This window comes from Adiantum capillus-veneris, chromosome 20 (assembly GCF_014529385.1).
Source record: "Adiantum capillus-veneris isolate H3 chromosome 20, ASM1452938v2, whole genome shotgun sequence".
Taxonomy (NCBI): Eukaryota; Viridiplantae; Streptophyta; class Polypodiopsida; order Polypodiales; family Pteridaceae; genus Adiantum; species Adiantum capillus-veneris.
In genome coordinates, this window is record NC_140950.1 from 67,464,481 (window position 1) to 67,482,520 (window position 18,040).

Below are 18,040 nucleotides of genomic sequence, written 5' to 3' on the forward strand. Positions count from 1 at the left end.
GAGCAGCCACAGTAGGGCTTTGCTCGGGATATCATAGAGGGCTCTATCTCGAGCTCTTGCAGTGGGGCAGTACCTCAGAAGGGGGCTGCGAGCAGGTACATTCGTCGCCCTGAGCGGGCTTGTTGACTACGCGTGTTATCTCCAGCAGGGGATTGCGTAGATGCTCTTTTCCTACAGGGGTTGAAGCTAGGGCAGACCCGCTGGGGACTGCATCACCTACATTCAGCAGGATACGTGCTTTGTGCCCTTCGGGGTAGCCTTCACTTGCAGGCATTCTCAAGCTGCCAGGGGCTGCGTGATATGAGCAGGACAGCTTTGGACAGTATTGGGAGTTAAGGCATCTGGCGCAAGGCCCTCTTATCACCTGAGGTTTTACTGCATAAAAGCTGGACAACAGCAGCTGGTGGTCAGTTACGCAGGAGGGTCATCACACGCGTAGGTCAACAGACACCATACGTGTAGGTCGTCATTCTACGCCTAGGTCAGGCATCCTACATGTAGTTGGGCAGACATCATACGCGTAGCTCAGCTAGATATCATATGTGACATCATACGCGTAGGTTTTCAGTGGAAAATTCTGTGCGCGAAATGGTAAGTGAACCCGATACATCTCCTGAACGACAAAGCATGGAAGCAATCTCTTCTACACAAGACCCTGCACAGGACACGGATGCCGTCAATGTCTCACCTGTTTGCAAGTCGCGAGCAAAGGCAACCTTCATGCTCATGAACAAGCGGATGGCGCAGATGGAGAGGGAAATGAAGGAGTGAAAACAGAGATGGAAGGATGGTGGAAGAAGAAGGCCAACCTCCTTCAGATGGTCTTCAATGAAGGCGCACAATGGAAGAAGGAGAAAGAGAGCCTTAACGAAGAAATACAGATACTCAAAGAAGAAGTCTCAACCCTCAAACAGGAGAACCCAAACGCCGAGATACGGACACTCAAAAAAGAAGTCTCGGCCCTTAAACAGGAGCTTGCTGATAGAGTAAGATGTGGACTAGAGGAAGGCGAATTTCAGCCCTCGGTAATAGATGAAATCAAGGAACAGGTAAGGATGATCACAAAGGAAGAAAAACTGAGTGTGGCAAAGACATCTTCATGGGCGGAGATAATAACAAGGACACAAAAAAAGGCAGACGAGGCCGGAAAATGGATTGAGGTCGCCAAGAAAGGGAAAGGCCAAGAAACTCCGTGTACACCAACGCTTATCAACATGACCCTCGAAGAGGAACAAAGAAGGCGGATGCGAGCACTGCATGTGAGAGTGACTGGTCTCAAGGACATAAACAATGTGGAGAAAGAGGTCACAAGCCTTACATCCATGATGGGGATGGAGAAGCCTCTGCACACAAAGGCATGGAGGGTAGGTAAGAAAAGCGATGGCACAGGAGAGTCTTCAAAAGGGAGAGCTCTCATACTACGCTTCCCCTCGTTGGAAGAGAAGAACGAATTCTTGAGGAAGAGGCCTACTCTCAAAAAGACAGGTATTTTCCTTGGTGATGACCTGACTCTCTCACAGCTCGCACATATGAGAGAGGTAATGCCAGAGATTACAGCGGCAAGGGAGAAGGGAAAGATGGCCTTCTATAGAGATGGACGGGTGGTGATTTTAGAGCGGCGCACTGCATGACGGTGCGAGACATATGGGACCACGCTGAAGATGGCTACATGGAATTGTAATGGGTCTATGAGGTTGGACGTGGGTGCATTTGAGGACAGTTTCAAAGACAAGGATATTGTATTCTTCTCAGAGACTCATCAGGCCCCTGGACAGGTGATGCCACATGTGGTGGGATACAGAAGGGAGACAGCTCACAGGACAAATGCGAGATCTGAGCATGGGAGTAGAGGTTCAGGAGGAGTAGCAATGCTATTCAGAGAGGAACTACAACCATTACTGCATATTGTACGAAGAGATGATCATGCTAGATATATGTGGGTAAGACTGAGAGCTGACACAGGTCGATTCCTATATATTGCCATATGTTACTTTCCTCCCAGTACATCAATGTATGCTGCATCCAGAGGGCAGTCGCCTTTCTCTATACTAGATGATGACATATGGGAGTTTTTTAGGGATGGTGATATCATTCTTCTAGGGGACTTCAATGCCCGAACGGGCAACTCACAAACAATCTTCTACGACACTTCAGATGAGATGCTTAGAGAGTTGGATGTGGGTGAGTTGGGACTTGACAGATGCTCAGATGATAGAGAGCAGACGGAATATGGGAGATACCTCATGGAAATGACGACTACACATGGATTAGCTATACTTAATGGCTTACAACGATTTCCTAGAGCAGCCGGTTTCACATGCTTTCCACACAGACATGGGGCCAGTACAGTGGATTATTTTATGACACAACCGAGCTTTATCCCCTACATTCAGGATTTCACTGTGGGAGCCAGGCCAGTGGGCATAGCAGTAGATCATGCTCTCTTGACACTGTCCGTCAAATTTCAATATAGTACAACCCAGGCATCAGGAGGCAAGTCACACACTCGCTATACATTTACTCCAGAGACTGATTTCGTTTATACAGAGGAGATCTAGGACCGTCTATTGGAAGGCACAACTGGTACAAATGATACACGCCTCTCAGTGGAGGAGTGCACCACTCTACTGACTGAGACACTACATGGGGCTGCATCAGTGGCATACCCACACACTCAGTCGGGCAAGAGACGACATTCTGGGAGCATGCCCCAGAATAGTTGGTATGATGAGGAATGCAGAGAGATGAGAGCCCAGCTTCAGAGGGATCTTCTTTTAGGAGTCATCACTTACAGACAATCTCGGATTGCTTTCCGACGCCTTGTGCAACGGAAGAAGAGAGCTTACCTAGCGATGGAACGAGACTTATATCAGATGTTCTTGAGTAGGGATTCAGGAGAAGCGTGGCAACTCTTCCATGAGCACTCCCCTCCTCCAGTGATTACTTCACCTGATGTGTGGGGCCAATATGCGACATCATTATATACGGTTCCTGGACAGGAACCCCTTCCAGACCCTACCAAGCCTTGCCCAGCTACGAGCACTTTCTTTACACCTGAGATGGTACAAAGGGCCATCGACAGGATGAAGACCGGGAAGGCGTATGATCATGACGGTCTAGTAGCGGAGCACTTTATACATGCCAGAGATATGCTGATGGAGGTTCTCGCAGTGTTGTTCAATCGTGCCATGCGTGAGGGATTACCTGAGACTTGGAGGTTGTCTAATATTGTGCCCATCTTCAAGGCTGGGGACCCTACAGAGCCTGGGAACTATCGCACTATTATGGTTGGACACACATTGGCACGGTTGTATGCATCTATTCTGGAGCAACACTTGAGTAATTGGGCAGAGGGCGAGGGTGTACGAGCAAAGGGTCAGGCCGGCTTCAGGAGGGGTTTCTCCACTCTTGATCATATTCTGACACTCACGGCCATCATTGAGGAGGGCAGATCATATGGGAGACGGATCTATTGTAGCTTTGTGGATTTTCGCAAAGCATTTGACATGGTACCAAGAGCTCGATTGATGCGCAGACTGCAGGAGATGGGGGTGCCCATAGAGGTGATTTGGAGGATTATGGCTTTGTACAGATCAGTGGTAGGACATGTACACACTCCGGAAGGGGTATCTGATTTAGTTCACTCTACTATTGGAGTGAAACAGGGCTGCCCATTGTCTCCTACTCTATTTGGTATGTATGTTGATGAGGTGTCTGAGTACATTGACAGAGAGGGTGACAAGGGTGCCCAGCTGGCAGGGACGTGGATCCCATTGTTGCTATATGCTGATGATATTGTGCTGATATCTGACTCACCAGAAGGTATGCAACGACATTTGGATGCACTACGCAGTTTTGCAGAGGATAGTGGACTGTGTGTAAACCTAGGTAAAACCAAGGTTATGGTGTTTAACACCACACCGCAATGATTAGGAGATCAGTACCTACTTTCAAAGATGGTCAGGAGATTGTGGAGTATACAGATGCATACACTTACCTGGGGGTAGTCTTTACTGGGCCGAGATTTTCTTTGAGAAGAGCAGCAGAGACTAGACTAACTAGAGCTGGTGCGGCTCTGGGAGGAATGGAGAGGATGTGCTCGTAGGTTCAATTCCAGGAACCTAGGACAAAGTTATGGCTCTTTGATACTTTGGTTGCTTCTACTATGTTATATGGGGTGCAGGTTTGGGGACCTTCTATAGGCCAGGATGGCTAGAGGCGTATGGAGAAGCCCCTGGTATCTATGATCTCTCGGCTGATTAGAGCCAAGGCTTCCGTACCGCATGATATCATTCAAGCGGAATTAGTTGCCCCCCCTATGGAGATTGAGGCGCTTACTAGATCAGTCTCCTTTGTACACAGTCTGTGGGATACTACCAGAGACAGAATGCCAAGGTGGCTCTAGAGTCCTCCAGACAATTGGCTCTTAATGGGGATACATCATGCTGGTTTGCACAGATGGCATCATGGTTTCAGACACATGGTTTCACCATGGACAGGTTGCCTCCTTTTCAATACTCTCTACAGGCACCCTTGAGGTCTCTGACACGGGTAGAGATTAATAGACTTATTCGTCAGGATCTGATCCAGCTGGACACGAGGAGGACATGGATAGAGCCATCACAGGAGTTGGCAACAAAGATGGCTTTCTATAGAGAGCATCTTCTCCACCTCACGGGGAATGGGTTTGTGATTCGACCTAGCTATATGGACACGCATCTTTCTCATGGTTTGCGTTGTGCCATTGGCCAGATACGCACGTCCTCACATCAGCTCGAGATTGAGACTGGCAGATTCAGAGGGACACCAGCAGATAGCAGGATATGCCGCTTATGCCATCTAGAGCCAGAGACAGAAGTACATTACATATGTCATTGCATAGTGTACGAGGCCGTTTTCATTGTCTATTCAGAGAAGGTTTTGGGCCTCTATCTAGGGTCATGAGTTATGAGGATCAGAGATGTCTTGGGCTATATCGACTTGAGTTACACAGGCATAGAGAAACTTTACTGAGGAGAGCTGAAGAGAGACAACCCCAGAGACAGATCACAGATTTCTTCACACTAGATATTGTACACCCAGAAGAACAGACAGAGGAGCAGCCAACAGTGGAGAGGTCTACCCGCACTACTGGCATTCTCATAGACCGAGCATTGGAGCTAGGGAGATCTAGACGACCCCGATGGAGAGGAGGAGCTACACGGTTTTGAAGGAGGCTACAGCAAAGGATTCGAGCCATACTCTTTCGTCGTCCAGAGTGCAGATGAAGATGGATCTCTACTCCCCTCCCATATTGTCTTCACATTGTACTGCTTAGTTTAGGATCCCGCAGTATTTATATTTTGTTATCCTAGTTTAATTTATTTTGTTAATCTGACTTTGTATCAGATACACCGCATTGTAACTTTCTGGTCTCATAGGTCACTTTGGCCTTTTGAAGACGTTAATATAACATTTCATTTCATTTCATCTCTCTCTCTCTCTCTCTCTCTCTCTCTCTCTCTCTCTCTCTCTCTCTCTCTCTCTCTCTCTCGTTTAGGGTTCGCGAGCTCTCCCTCTCAGGTTGTCCTCCCCTGGGCGAGGGGCAGCCCTGTGGGAGGGCATGTGAATCAGCCTTGCCCTGCCCTACACAAGCCTACAGCATCGCTCCATCTCCAACAGGCTCCCGACAGTGAGGCATGCTGGTCGTAGCTCTGATTCCAGCGGCCTCTGTAGGCGTGCAAGTTGTTGCGCTGCCTTCACCAGAAGGTCTCCACCTCTGGAGTCAGTAGATGCCCATGACAGGCCGTCAGAGCCGTTTGCAGAGATATCTAACGTCATTTTCTTTGGAGTTTTGCTTCCACAACCTAGCAGGGGTTCTTGCATTGAGCTCTCCTCAGATTTGCTGACCTTCTCGAATCTCGAGCATAGGGATGACTACCCCAAAGACCCCTTCCAGAATACGACCGAGTTTTGCAGTTGTGGTAGCAGCCCCTAGCAAACTCGATCGAATCACTAAGCTTCAAACAGCTCTTGATCGAGTCTTGGAAGAGAACCTCGAGCTCAAATCTCGCCTCCGCAAGCTAGAAGAACGCTTCGATTCTATGGTTGACCTCGCCACCGACAAGGTAAAGGAGGTTGAGACAAAGGTTAACCAAGCACATTCAACAACCATCACCGAAGTACAGGCTTGTGTAACAAAGGAGCTCTGCGAACGAAGACTTCGAGAAGAGAATGCCCTCAAGGTACACATCGGTGGACTCCCTCCGCCGTGGTGCACAGTTGAGGATAGTCTTGAAGAAGCAATTACGAAACTCAACGACATCCTTGAACCAATCAACATCAAACCAGAGACGGTCGCTTGGATCAATGATACACACCGACATGTGCGCCCTGAGCATTGTGTCCTTACTTTCAAGGATAAAGAGGAGCGAGTGAAGCTTCTACATCAATCCCATCTCCTCAAAGGAACAAAGCTTTGGATTACTGAGGAGCTGACCACAAATCAACTCAAAATAAAAAAGGACGAGCTCAAGAAGATGTCTGAAGCCCGCAAGCAAGGCAAATGGGCAGTCTATCGAGGCGGTAAAACTATCATTCAGGAGTTTCGAACTCCAAAAGAGACTCTCCCCTCAACTTCTCCCCCCTAGATTTTGTTCCCTCTTTCTTTTTTCTCTTGATGGACCCTCAGTCCTTAACTGATATGTATCTCATGTCTTCACGTATAAGCATGCAATTGTAAAAATTTGTTTGGTCCCATGGGTCATATTTGACCTCCGTGGACGATAATACAATCTCTCTCTCTCTCTCTCTCTCTCTCTCTCTCTCTCTCTCTCTCTCTCTCTCTCTCTCCGAACTTGCTTCTCTCACATTTTCAGCCATAACTTAGACCTACATACTTTCCTCTCCCAGCCAAAGTGTGGGCTCTCCATTGCGACTCTCATCACTACAATTTTGGAGCATCGAGAGTCACTCATCAGCCATACACATACTACATCACATGTAACTTTGGTCCCATAGGTCATATTTGACCTCCGAGGACGATAATAAAATCTCTCTCTCTCTCTCTCTCTCTCTCTCTCTCTCTCTCTCTCTCTCTCTCTCTCTCTCTCTCTCTGTGTGTGTGTGTGTGTGTGTGTGACCTGGAGCCTGAGACAAAGTTGCACTACACATACCACTGCCCCGTCTACTACGAGATACGCGGCCGCTTCCACTGCTTGTTTAGAGAGGGCTTCGGACCACTCTCCAGAGTCATGCGGTACGAGGATCAGAGATGCTTGGGTCTGTTTTTGCTCGAGCTGCACAGACACAGAGAGAGCTTGATGAGAGGAGAGGCCAGCCAGTCTCAGAGACGGATCACAGACTTCTTTAGAGCAGGCACTGGACACCCGGAGGAGCTACTACCACAGGAGAGCTCACCGCGTCACACCGGAGGCACACTGATCGACCGAGCGACCGAGCTAGGGAGATCCAGATGCCCAGGATTGTGGAGGACTACACAGCATCGACGGAGGTTGCATCAGAGGATTCGGATCACTTTGGCCCAACATGCACAACGCCCGGTCAGGCTATTGACTATGGAGGAGATTGATGAGATCCGCCAGCGACCGATGCTGGATCTTTTGTGATCTGTGATTTAGCTATCCCACCTAGTTGGATCTTTTGTTATCTGTGATTTAGCTATCCCACCTATCTGCTTAGATCACACCTAGCTGTTTCAGATTCCATAGCATTTTATTCTGTCATTTTATTTTGTCATTGTCATTTTTGTTACTCTGACTTTGTATCAGATCCACCACATTGTAACTCTTTGGTCTCATAGGTCATTCTGGCCTTCTGAAGACGTTAATAGAACATTTCATTTCATTTCATTTTCATTTCTCTCTGTGTTTGTCTCCTCTTATCTGCTCTCCTCTTTTCGTGCCCTCACTCTCCTCCACAATATATAGCACCTAACCTTTGCGCATCTGGTAGGCTCACAGCTCACATACTTTGTGTGATGATTGTTGACACCCTAGTGACTGTCATGATTCCCGACAAATAAGCCGAACAAAAAATTAACCACAGAAATGAGCTGATAAAAGAACTTAACCCATAAAGAAGGCCATTGCAGAATCAACAACGCTTCCAGAAAAGGGAAGGAATAAGCCCCATAAAAAGCACAAAACTGCATTGTATAAGCTCATGTTGTGACTACCTAGATGAGAGGTGTATTCTACAGCTTTAGCATCCTGGATGTCACCCATCGGTACAAATCGGAGTAGGAAAGATATAAACCCACCAGTGATTACATATAGAATGCATCCATGTATCAGGTTTTCTCGGTTGACTGATTACCATCGACCATAAGGCAAATATGAAAAGAATAGGATGTGAATTGCAAGTCTTATTTCTCAGCTAAAAGCGATGGTTTGCAAATGGTTATTCAGCATACAAAAATTAAGGTATAAAGAGCAACAACCAAACAGTCATACCTAATTGCAGACAGATCTTTGCTATAACCTCCCATGGTGGTGACCATTCCTTTATGTGAAGAGCTTGGGAAAGATTTCCTTGCTCATACATTGGGAAGAGAAAAAAGTAATCGGGAGGCTGGGCATGTGCAGCTACCAATTTGATGATGTTTGGGTGATCAATTTTGCTGAACAAGCATGACACAAATTCTTTAGAGAAATGGAAGATTTTGAAGTGTACTTTTAACAACAAATTATAGAAGAATACGGAATAAGCTAAACCACCACCAGTTTGGGCTTACCTTAAAAGTTGTAACTCTGTATGATATCGATCTATATCATCTGATGTTTGAAGGCGAGGCTTCTTGGCAACTAAGCATTCTCCATGAAATCTTGCCTGATAAACGGTACTTTCAGCACCTAAAAGACATTTCAGCACGCTCCAGTTTCAGTACTTCTGTCGCTGTTACTAAAGAAGTTACTCTTAATCAGCTCAATATGTACTTCATGTGTATTCTGTTATTCAAACCATTGTACACAAAAAGGTGTAAACAATTTAACAATTAATGAATCAAGAAAATTTTCTTGGTCAAAAAGGCATCCTCAGAAAAAAGCAAGACATCAGCAGAATTGGAGCCTTTTCTGTAATCATAAAGGTTAAGTTTACACATGCCTTGGCACAAATGTCCACACACTTGAAGAAACCAAAAAGGAAGGGATAAAAGGGCCTTGAAAGACCCTGGTGGAGAGCCTGGAATATTATAGCTGCTCGAGAAGATAAGTATTTAAAAAGAACTGAAAATTTATCAGCACACCAGCTGATTGGCAAAGTTCGGAGACTTCACTTGCTGCAGACTTCTTACCTTCTGGTTGAATGTATAGATGAACAATAGATCTAGTGTATGAAATTGTGGTTAACATCCTGTTGTAAAGGGAGAAATACATCACAAAGGGCCCTTGCAGTGAGGGCTCAAGTTCAGATTAACAAAGCAAATGTATCAAAACATCAAGACTTGAATAAAATAGAGAGCTAAGAGAAGCAGGAAAAAAATTCTCTATGGTTTCTAAACATGATGAAATAGAGAAACCTGGCTAGTACAAGAGGGGGAAGGTTCGCCTCTTTCTGTGTCATCATCACAAGAAGATAGAATCTCTATCTCACTATCAAAAGATACAAACAGTGAACAAGCCAGCTCTCAGGCTGCTCGCTGCTGCTGCTACACCGCCATCACCAGCACCTTTACCCTCTTGTGCACTCCAGCCCAACCCCCCCTCCCCCCAACAGGGGCCCTCCCGCTCACTGGCTCTCCTGTACTCCCTCCACAACGCGCTCCTGAGTACTCATGCTTGCACACCGCCACCTTCACAGAGGGACTCTGATGAAACCCCCTCGGTCGACCCTGGAGTCGGCCATTCAACTCAAGATTGTCGGCACGCCTCCTCATAGAGGTGGGCAAGGTATCCGATGTCCAGATTCTGGGCCAACTAGGCTACCAGCTAGGGTTGGAGAGCCCGTACATGGTGGCCAAGGTGCTACGATGAGCCCTTTGGTTTTCGGAGCTGTACGGACACTTTTTCAATGTTGGCACCATGTGTGGTTAACCGGCAAGTTACTGACAATGTGGTGAAACAGACACCACACCGTGAACACAAGTGAAACAGCAAGTACTAGAACTGGAAGAGAATCCTTTCCTCGCCTCCTCAGCTGTGTGCGAGTGTGTGAGTGTGAGTGTTCAACAGAGTTTTCTATAAAGCTGTACAATGAGTGCCTTTGAGTTCTGAAAGAAAGTAGCAAAAGAACTGAAAGTTGGTGCAAGGTGAGATAGCTTCGGAAAAATCAGCGTGTTCAAGTTTCATGACAAATAACCTCTGCATCTACAAAAGATGCAAAGCGATGGACTCTTCATCAACTGATCCAATGGCCCTCATCAAAGAATGCTTATGATGGATCCTGTTACCCAATATGCGCTAAATACAATTATACTTTTCTTTCCTGGAAAAATGCCTACGGCACAGGATGTGGGACAATGGGTGGATTTCATGTTGAAACGTTAAGCAGTTCGTGGGGTTTATTTTGAAACTTGAGGTTTCTACGAGGTTTTGTTGGCAGATAGTGAGGCCAGGGAGGGCCTGCTTGAAACGTCGTCGTTGTTCTTCAAAACGCAAATGATGCATGTATTGCCCTGAGCTCTTACTAAGGATTATCAAAGTCTCATTCGACATAAATGCCCAGTATGGGTGGAGGTGGTGGACTTGCCTCGTACATGGCGTCACTTTCTTCCGCTATTGGCTGCCTAGTTGGGAAAAGTGGTTTGTCCTCCCAGGTTAGATGCGAATACTAATAGATTCTGCATCACTTGGGATACAGTTGTCCCTACGCTAGCATGCATAATGATAAATTCACGTGACCCTTTAATTGTCACGTGACACATCCAGCCCTATGTGTCCGTGGACAAGCTACAGCATAACAGGGTTCCGTCAGTCCAATCAGTCTAGATTAGAAGTGATCTAGCACTTTTGTGAGTCTATTCGTAGACCGTGCATGCCTAGTCACTTAGCAATAGATGCATATCCTCTGGTTGCACACAGCATGATCATCAGTATTCCAATCAGAATCCATTAGAATCAGTTAGGGGATTTTTCCAGTGCATTTAGCCTATTTTTCCTATTTTTGACATTTTTCACTTATTATTTTTAAGTGACTTTCCAACAAAAGTAGGTAGGGCAATTTTGCTAAGTTTGTATATAAGCAAACCCAAGTTAGCACTCAATGGCAGAAGACGCAGCAGGAGCTCCCCGCTCAACAGGTAACTTCTCAGCAGAACCCGCAATACCTCAGCAACCCCTTGGCGTTTTTGGTTCCCCCATCATCGCCTACATTCAGCCTGGCGTTTTGTAGCATCACCATCAGCATTCTCAGTTCCCTAGAGTTTGCAGATCCCCAATGATCGCCAGCCTAACCTCAGCCATAGCGTTTTTGGATTTCAGCATCGGTCCCAGATTTGGCCTAGCATTTTACTAACATTACAGCATAGCCCAGCGTTTTTGGCTTTCAGCCCATTTCGCATCAGATGCAGCAGCGTTTTCAGCTTTGAAGACGGTAGCAGATCAACCCCTAGTTGGTTGCAGAGGATCCCCATTTTCAGCCCTCGAAAACGCAACCAAAACAGTCATTTTCAGCCACCCAAAACAGCCCAAAGATTTGCAGATTTTCAGTAGTTAGAAGACCATAGATTTCAGCCCTAAAGTCATCGTCGTCATCGGCATAGTCCCAATTTGCATCAATCCATTGCATACGCATTGTACCACTTTGTGCAATCAAAAGTAGACCACTCTCGCCGACGAGAGTGGGGCCTTCGGAGGAGGGTTTTACAACGTCTCTGGTGTCGTATCTCTCTTTTCTCTCTATCTCTCAGTCTCATACACTTGCACGCACAGTGTCCATTCACTTTGTTTGTGATCATAGCATTCTCTCATTAAGAACGGAAGGCTCTCCCTTCCATAAGAACAAAAGGAACCTTGAGCACAGTTCGGAGCACTCATCTTGAGCAAAGTGCAAACAATCATTCCGCTGCACCTAACCTTGGTATCAAAGCTTTGGCAGTGTTCTGTATCACTCAAGGAAAGAACCACAAGAATCACAAGATTTTTTTTTGCTTGTTGCGGTCGCACGAACCCAAGTCTGCTTGGGTGTATAGATTCCTAATCGTGTTTTTGAAGAGAGACAGGAATAGCAAGAAAAAAGGGCTTGTCCAGCCTCCCCTTGTGTCTCTTTTCACTCATTGAGAGCCGACCGTGCACTTAGCGGCCGGCCAATCGACATGAGGTGGGAAAAAGCAATTTTGGTGTGAGCGCAAGGCCACAAAGGGGTGCGCCCGCAGAAAGGAGTAGAACTCGGGTGAAGAGAAGATCTGTCACCAGGAGGTGTATTTTTCCTGTTGCCTTCCGTAAATAAGTATTAGATATATTTATTTTATTTTTACTTGTTTGTCCCAAAACCCTTGAAAAGGTGCAAGTGGACATTGCATGGCCAGTGTGAAACGGCTGCAGCCAAATGGATTTCTCACATCGGGGATTTAGGTCGGTTAGACAAGGACTGCCCGGGCCAGTTAGCACTGAATTCTGATGAGTATGGAAGCTCGTGTGCGCCAAACTGGAATTTGGGCCACTCGTCAAGTCACTGCAACTTTATAAGTTGAAAGGGGCCAGTAAATTAACCCACATTGTAGATGTTATTCAAATGGTAGTCTTCAATGATGGTCAGGAGACCGATAGGGACACCATGGAAGCATCTCCTAAAATTTAGGGAACTGCTATTTTTGACCGGAAAATGTGTTCGCGTCATTAGCTCTGGAATGACAAGGGGAACATTTTATTGCTCTGCTGCCAAGTCAACTGACGCACCAGTTGAGATATTTTTAGCAGGGAAAGCCCAAACTCGGAAACTGGGCGACGTGTCAGCCAGTGAGCGATTCTGCCACTCTGGGACGCAAAAACGAGCTGCATATCAACAAAGGGGGTGCCATTTTCAGCCTCAGGTGGATTGTAACAGGTACAGAAGCTATGGAATGCTTACCTTGCCCTCTATGCACAGTATGGTGACGGGAGTGATGCCCCGCACGCTACATACTGCTCTCTTTCTCCCCTACGTACAGCATGTTATGCCCCACTAGTGGGCTTCTCATTTGACCTATGTACAGTTCTGGGGGTTTATGCGCGTTTGCCAAGGCAAGAGCCTTCTGAACAGGAACCGGACTAGCTAATTGCTAATCCCCCACAGGTACGCACAATTCCATCACGAAAGATTGCGAGTTTGGAGAGTTTTCTCGCGCGAAAACTCGTCCAATTCACAGGGGAATTGTTCCATTGCGTGCGGGAGCCCTTGGGACATGCATAGGCGTGTTCGCTCCGCTAAAAACGATCCGAAACAGGGAATTACAGCCTGCTGTGTTTTTCTGCAGGTTTAGGGTTTCGCACCTAAACTGCAAGGGAACATCGGGGGAGCCTCGTGAGAGCCTTGGGATGCGTGTACAGGCTTTTGGGCTCCCGGCAGTGAAAAACAGAGAATTACAGCCCGCTGAATTTCTGTGACAGCTCACCAGAAAGCTTCCAGATATCGAGGGAATCCGTCCTAGACAGGTGTTTTTGACCTACAAGGGTTTTTGCGCCGTTATGCTGTCGAAATCCGGTCGAAAACCTGCGTTTTCAGCCCTCGCCAAGTTTGGACAGCTTTGTCAAAGCTTGTGCTAAGTGGTTGGATCGTCTACCTTAATTTGAATAAAGAAATACCGAAAGGGGCACCAGTCTTTGGGGCCTACAGGGTGTCGGTCTCGTGTGCGCAGTGACATTCTAGTCGCTGGACGCAACTGTGTTCTCTTCCCTTCTCAGTGCTCTGTGTAAAGTTAACAGGTAATTGAAATAGTACCGCCCTCTACATTGTATAGGCCGGTTATAAGATCCTTCTCAAACACGGTTTGCAAGCGAAAATCTCTTCTCCAAAGCAAGACACACAGGATTTGCATGATGATTTGAATGATAATGATTTGGATGACAATGACACGCATGATAATTTGCATGATCAAGATGTGATTTCTCACAAGCATGATGATTTGCATGATCAAGATGTGATTTCTCACAAGCATGATGAGTTGCATGAAGATGACGTGATTGTTCACAAGGATGATGTGTTAGTGGATGCTTTTTCTAGAAAAGCTAACCTCGTTGTAGATTCGATCAATCACGAAGATCCGATCTTGGCTTTCGAGTCGAGGTCCACAGAACCCCCACAGAACGATTCGATCATTCAAGAAGAACCGATCTTGGCTCTCGAGCTTAGGACTCAAGAAACCTCACAGGAAGTATTATGTGTTCGCATGATTGATACGCACGCATTGTTCGAGTGTTTCATTCGTGATCGTTTCCTCTATTTTAGTCAACGTCTTTATGTGATCCCTTTTCCTAGGCATGACATATTGTACGTTGAGCACCTTTCACTCATGAATGAGCACGGATGTATGCGGATTCTTCATGAAAAGCTGAAAAGTATGTATTCAAGGAAGTCACATTCCATGTCACTTCCTTGGCACGACACAGTTGTAGAAAGAGCACATGAAAGTGTGACCATCAAGCATGGGCATTTCCGTTGTGAATTGCCACAGTTGATTGCTTTAGATCAAAAGAGAAAGATTCGATCTCATTGTTTGCATGTGTTTGATGAACGGGTTGTAACTCCATCTATTTGTTCATCTACATTGCATGCACAGTCTTTCAGGAAGACAAGATTTTTTCCGCTCACTTTACATGGAATAGATATGTTCATGGTTTTGTGTTGGAAGTGGTTTCAGGAATTTTCAGCCATGGAGATTCTTGAAGACGGAAGAAGCAGTACTCTAGATGAAGTTGAAACAAGGAAGGAGATTCAAAAGATTTTGTGTCGCTTTCGGCGCGGCACAAAGAAGAAGGCATTGCAGACCTTTATGAAGTTCAAGTACAGCACGACCCACACATCAGAGTGGGCCAGCGAAGAGTCCCTTCCAAGATTCCGAATTCTATTGCCGATCTCCCTCGACGCCATACAGTTCGGTACCAGTACCTCACTTTGAAAAGGAGGGGATGTCACGTGACACATCCAGCCCCATGTGTCCGTGGACAAGCTACAGCATAACAGGGTTCAGTCAGTCCAATCAGTCTAGATTAGAAGTGATCTGGCACTTTTGTGAGTCTATTCGTAGACCGTGCATGCCCAGTCACTTAGCAATAGATGCATATCCTCTGGTTGCACACAGCATAATCATCAGTATTCCCATCAGAATCCATTAGAATCAGTTAGGGGATTTTTCCAGTGCATTTAGCCTATTTTTCCTATTTTTGACATTTTTCACTTATTATTTTTAAGTGACTTTCCAACAAAAGTAGGTAGGGCAATTTTGCTAATTTTGTATATAAGCAAACCCAAGTTAGCACTCAATGGCAGAAGACGCAGCAGGAGCTCCCCGCTCAACACGCAACTTCTCAGCAGAACCCGCAATACCTCAGCAACCCCTTGGCGTTTTTGGTTCCCCCATCATCGCCTACATTCAGCCTGGCGTTTTTGTAGCATCACCATCAGCATTCTCAGTTCCCTAGCGTTTGCAGATCCCCCATGATCGCCAGCCTAACCTCAGCCATAGCGTTTTTGGATTTCAACATCGGTCCCAGATTTGGCCTAGCGTTTTACTAACGCTACAGCATAGCCCAGCGTTTTTGGTTTTCAGCCCATTTCGCATCAGATGCAGCAGCGTTTTCAGCTTTGAAGACGGTAGCAGATCAGCCCCTAGTTGGTTGCAGAGGATCCCCATTTTCAGCCCTCAAAAACGCAGCCAAAACAGTCATTTTCAGCCACCCAAAACAGCCCAAAGATTTGCAGATTTTCAGCAGTTAGAAGACCATAGATTTCAGCCCTAAAGTCGTCGTCGTCATCGCCATAGTCCCAAGTTGCATCAGTCCATTGCATACGCATTGTACGATGTACAACAGATTATGCATGCTCTGCATTTATTAGGCTTGGCAGTTGGTGGACTGCATGTTGTTTTTGTAAATCCAAGTTGATGCCTCTGAAGAAATTCAATTGGCATAAGCTTTTATGGCTAGGGGAGGTTGATCCCCCTTAAACCATAGTACGCCATCTAGAATATCCAATCAGTTAGAAAGTGTCCGCTGCGCGGAAACTTGAACGGGTGCTCTAAAGATTGCACTTAAAGCTTAGTTATTAGACATTATCAACATGGCCATTGTATGTGAGACTCAATATTGTCCAATGCATAATGATGACTTACGTGCAGTTCTATTTACCACTTTTATGTAGGCCCTAGCGGTGCCTTGGGTCTCTTATGTCATGTATGTTGGAACATTTCTGGCGCACATCCTCCCACAAGAAGAGATTGCGGTTTTTATCTATGGATAAGTTGTGTACGCCTAAGCGACTAGGAGTTGGATGTCATCGGTCCACTCCCTAAGTATGTAGGCGGCAAGAAATACATTGTAGTAGCCATTGACTATCTTAATAGGTGGGTTGAGGCCAAGGTAGTTAAGCAGGTAAATGCACATACTATGGCTCAGTTTATCTTGGATTGCATTTTTTGCCAATTTGGAGTGCTTGGGTGCTCATTTTTTATAGAGGTCGTGGGTTTAGAAGGAAGTTAATGCAGGAATTGCCATATTTGGTTTTGGTTTGCAATTTAGATTCTTGGTTGTGATCAATTTGGTTGGCAATTTTCATTTCTGATGGTTTGGGGTTGAAGTAATTTCCCAGCTTGTACAAAAACTTTCCCAATTACTTTTAAGATTTTGAAACATTTTAAACACAATGATTTAGTCAAAATGATAAAATTTTATATCCCTCATATTGTCATGTATAGAAATATTCAATGAATTACTGTGTAAATATAAATATTTTAAGAGGGGAATAGATCATTTTTAAGTCGAACATCTCTTACTTATGTGGTATATAATGCACATGGACGCTTCACTCTAAGTAAAAATTCTTTGGTTTTTAGCTTAGGATTTTTTTTTAAAGTATTCTCTTTAATAATTTTATGAACAGTATCAATCTATGTATTAGTGCTTGTAATTTAATATTGTTTGTAGAAATCAAGAACAGATAGCTTCTAAAAGTAATTCATCTTTCATCTTTTGTGTGGACATAATGTATGAATCTTGTTGTCAATATCAGTTTTTTTATGAAACTACTTGTTAACCCTTTTATAGCAATAACACAGTCTCCCATCTCTCTGGATGTTTTAACCATACTTTGTGGTTGTCTTTATTCTTTTATGATGGTACAATATTAGAGTTTTAGTCATCTTCACTCAAAATTCTACTAAGACAAGTTTCACACTTAAAACTTCTATGTTATGCTAGGGCTGTCCATGTCAAATCTTCTCGGTAAAGTTTTTGATTTTAGTTGAAATTAGAAGTGAGTTCCTTGAGTTATAATCCCTTAGTTCCTATTTCTTTTTAATGTCTACTCAAACAAGACCTTAAGAAATACAACGAGTCTCTTCGGAGTTTAAGATTTTGTATCGACGTAAGTTTCAAGTTAACTCCGTCTTGAGCGAATCCCATTTGTTTTATTGTATCATTTGCCATCCATGGGGTATCTACATGGAAGCGATGGGAGTTTTATCTTCAAGCAACACGGTTGTCACTTTTGTGAAGCTATCCCCTTACTCCTCCCATATCACAATTGCAAAACAAATTTGAAAGATTACAAACTTGAAAAGAACAATGCATATGCTCTTTATGATGATTTTTGCTTTAGTGTGGGCCATATATTGCAAACATAGAACTTTCGAGTGCACCAACTTGCAATCGTAACTTCTTTTGAGTAATTACGGGAAACTCACTTCGGTTGGAGAGCATCCATTGGAGCAAATCATTCTCTCTTACTTTGGTTCAGCGCTCTCCTTGACAAGCTTACTTTCTTTCGCAAAAAGGGATCTGCCACGTTGATCAAGTGGTGAATAATGCGGGATAGGTTCTTTCTTTTCCGGTTGCTGCTCTTTGTTATGAGTTGGGATCTCATTATCAGCGTTTGTGGCAGCAAATTCAGCAGTTACTAGCCGATGTTT

At 45.2% G+C, this 18,040-nt stretch overlaps 3 protein-coding genes and 1 pseudogene across 3 annotated transcripts in view; 3 read left to right on the plus strand and 1 right to left on the minus strand.

Annotated features, from left to right (window-relative positions):
* The window catches only part of LOC147432659 (protein kinase family protein / protein phosphatase 2C (PP2C) family protein), a 73,140-nt gene that overhangs the window by 33,414 nt on the left and 21,686 nt on the right, over positions 1-18,040 (minus strand). Inside the window, exons 2-3 of the mRNA XM_086492507.1 lie at positions 8,735-8,852; positions 8,454-8,620 (exon numbers count right to left, since the gene is read on the minus strand). Of these exons, the coding sequence (XP_086348633.1) occupies positions 8,454-8,620; positions 8,735-8,852 (285 nt within the window). The remainder of the gene's footprint in view (positions 1-8,453; positions 8,621-8,734; positions 8,853-18,040) is intronic.
* On the plus strand, positions 780-1,631 carry LOC147432660 (uncharacterized). Its single transcript, XM_086491488.1, has one exon. The coding sequence runs from the start codon at positions 780-782 to the stop codon at positions 1,629-1,631; it is 852 nt and encodes a 283-aa protein (XP_086347614.1).
* On the plus strand, positions 1,924-2,920 carry LOC147432661 (uncharacterized; annotated as a pseudogene).
* On the plus strand, positions 5,673-6,644 carry LOC147432662 (uncharacterized). Its single transcript, XM_086491622.1, has one exon. It carries the CDS (start codon positions 5,913-5,915, stop codon positions 6,627-6,629), a length of 717 nt encoding a protein of 238 aa, XP_086347748.1. The 5' UTR covers positions 5,673-5,912; the 3' UTR covers positions 6,630-6,644.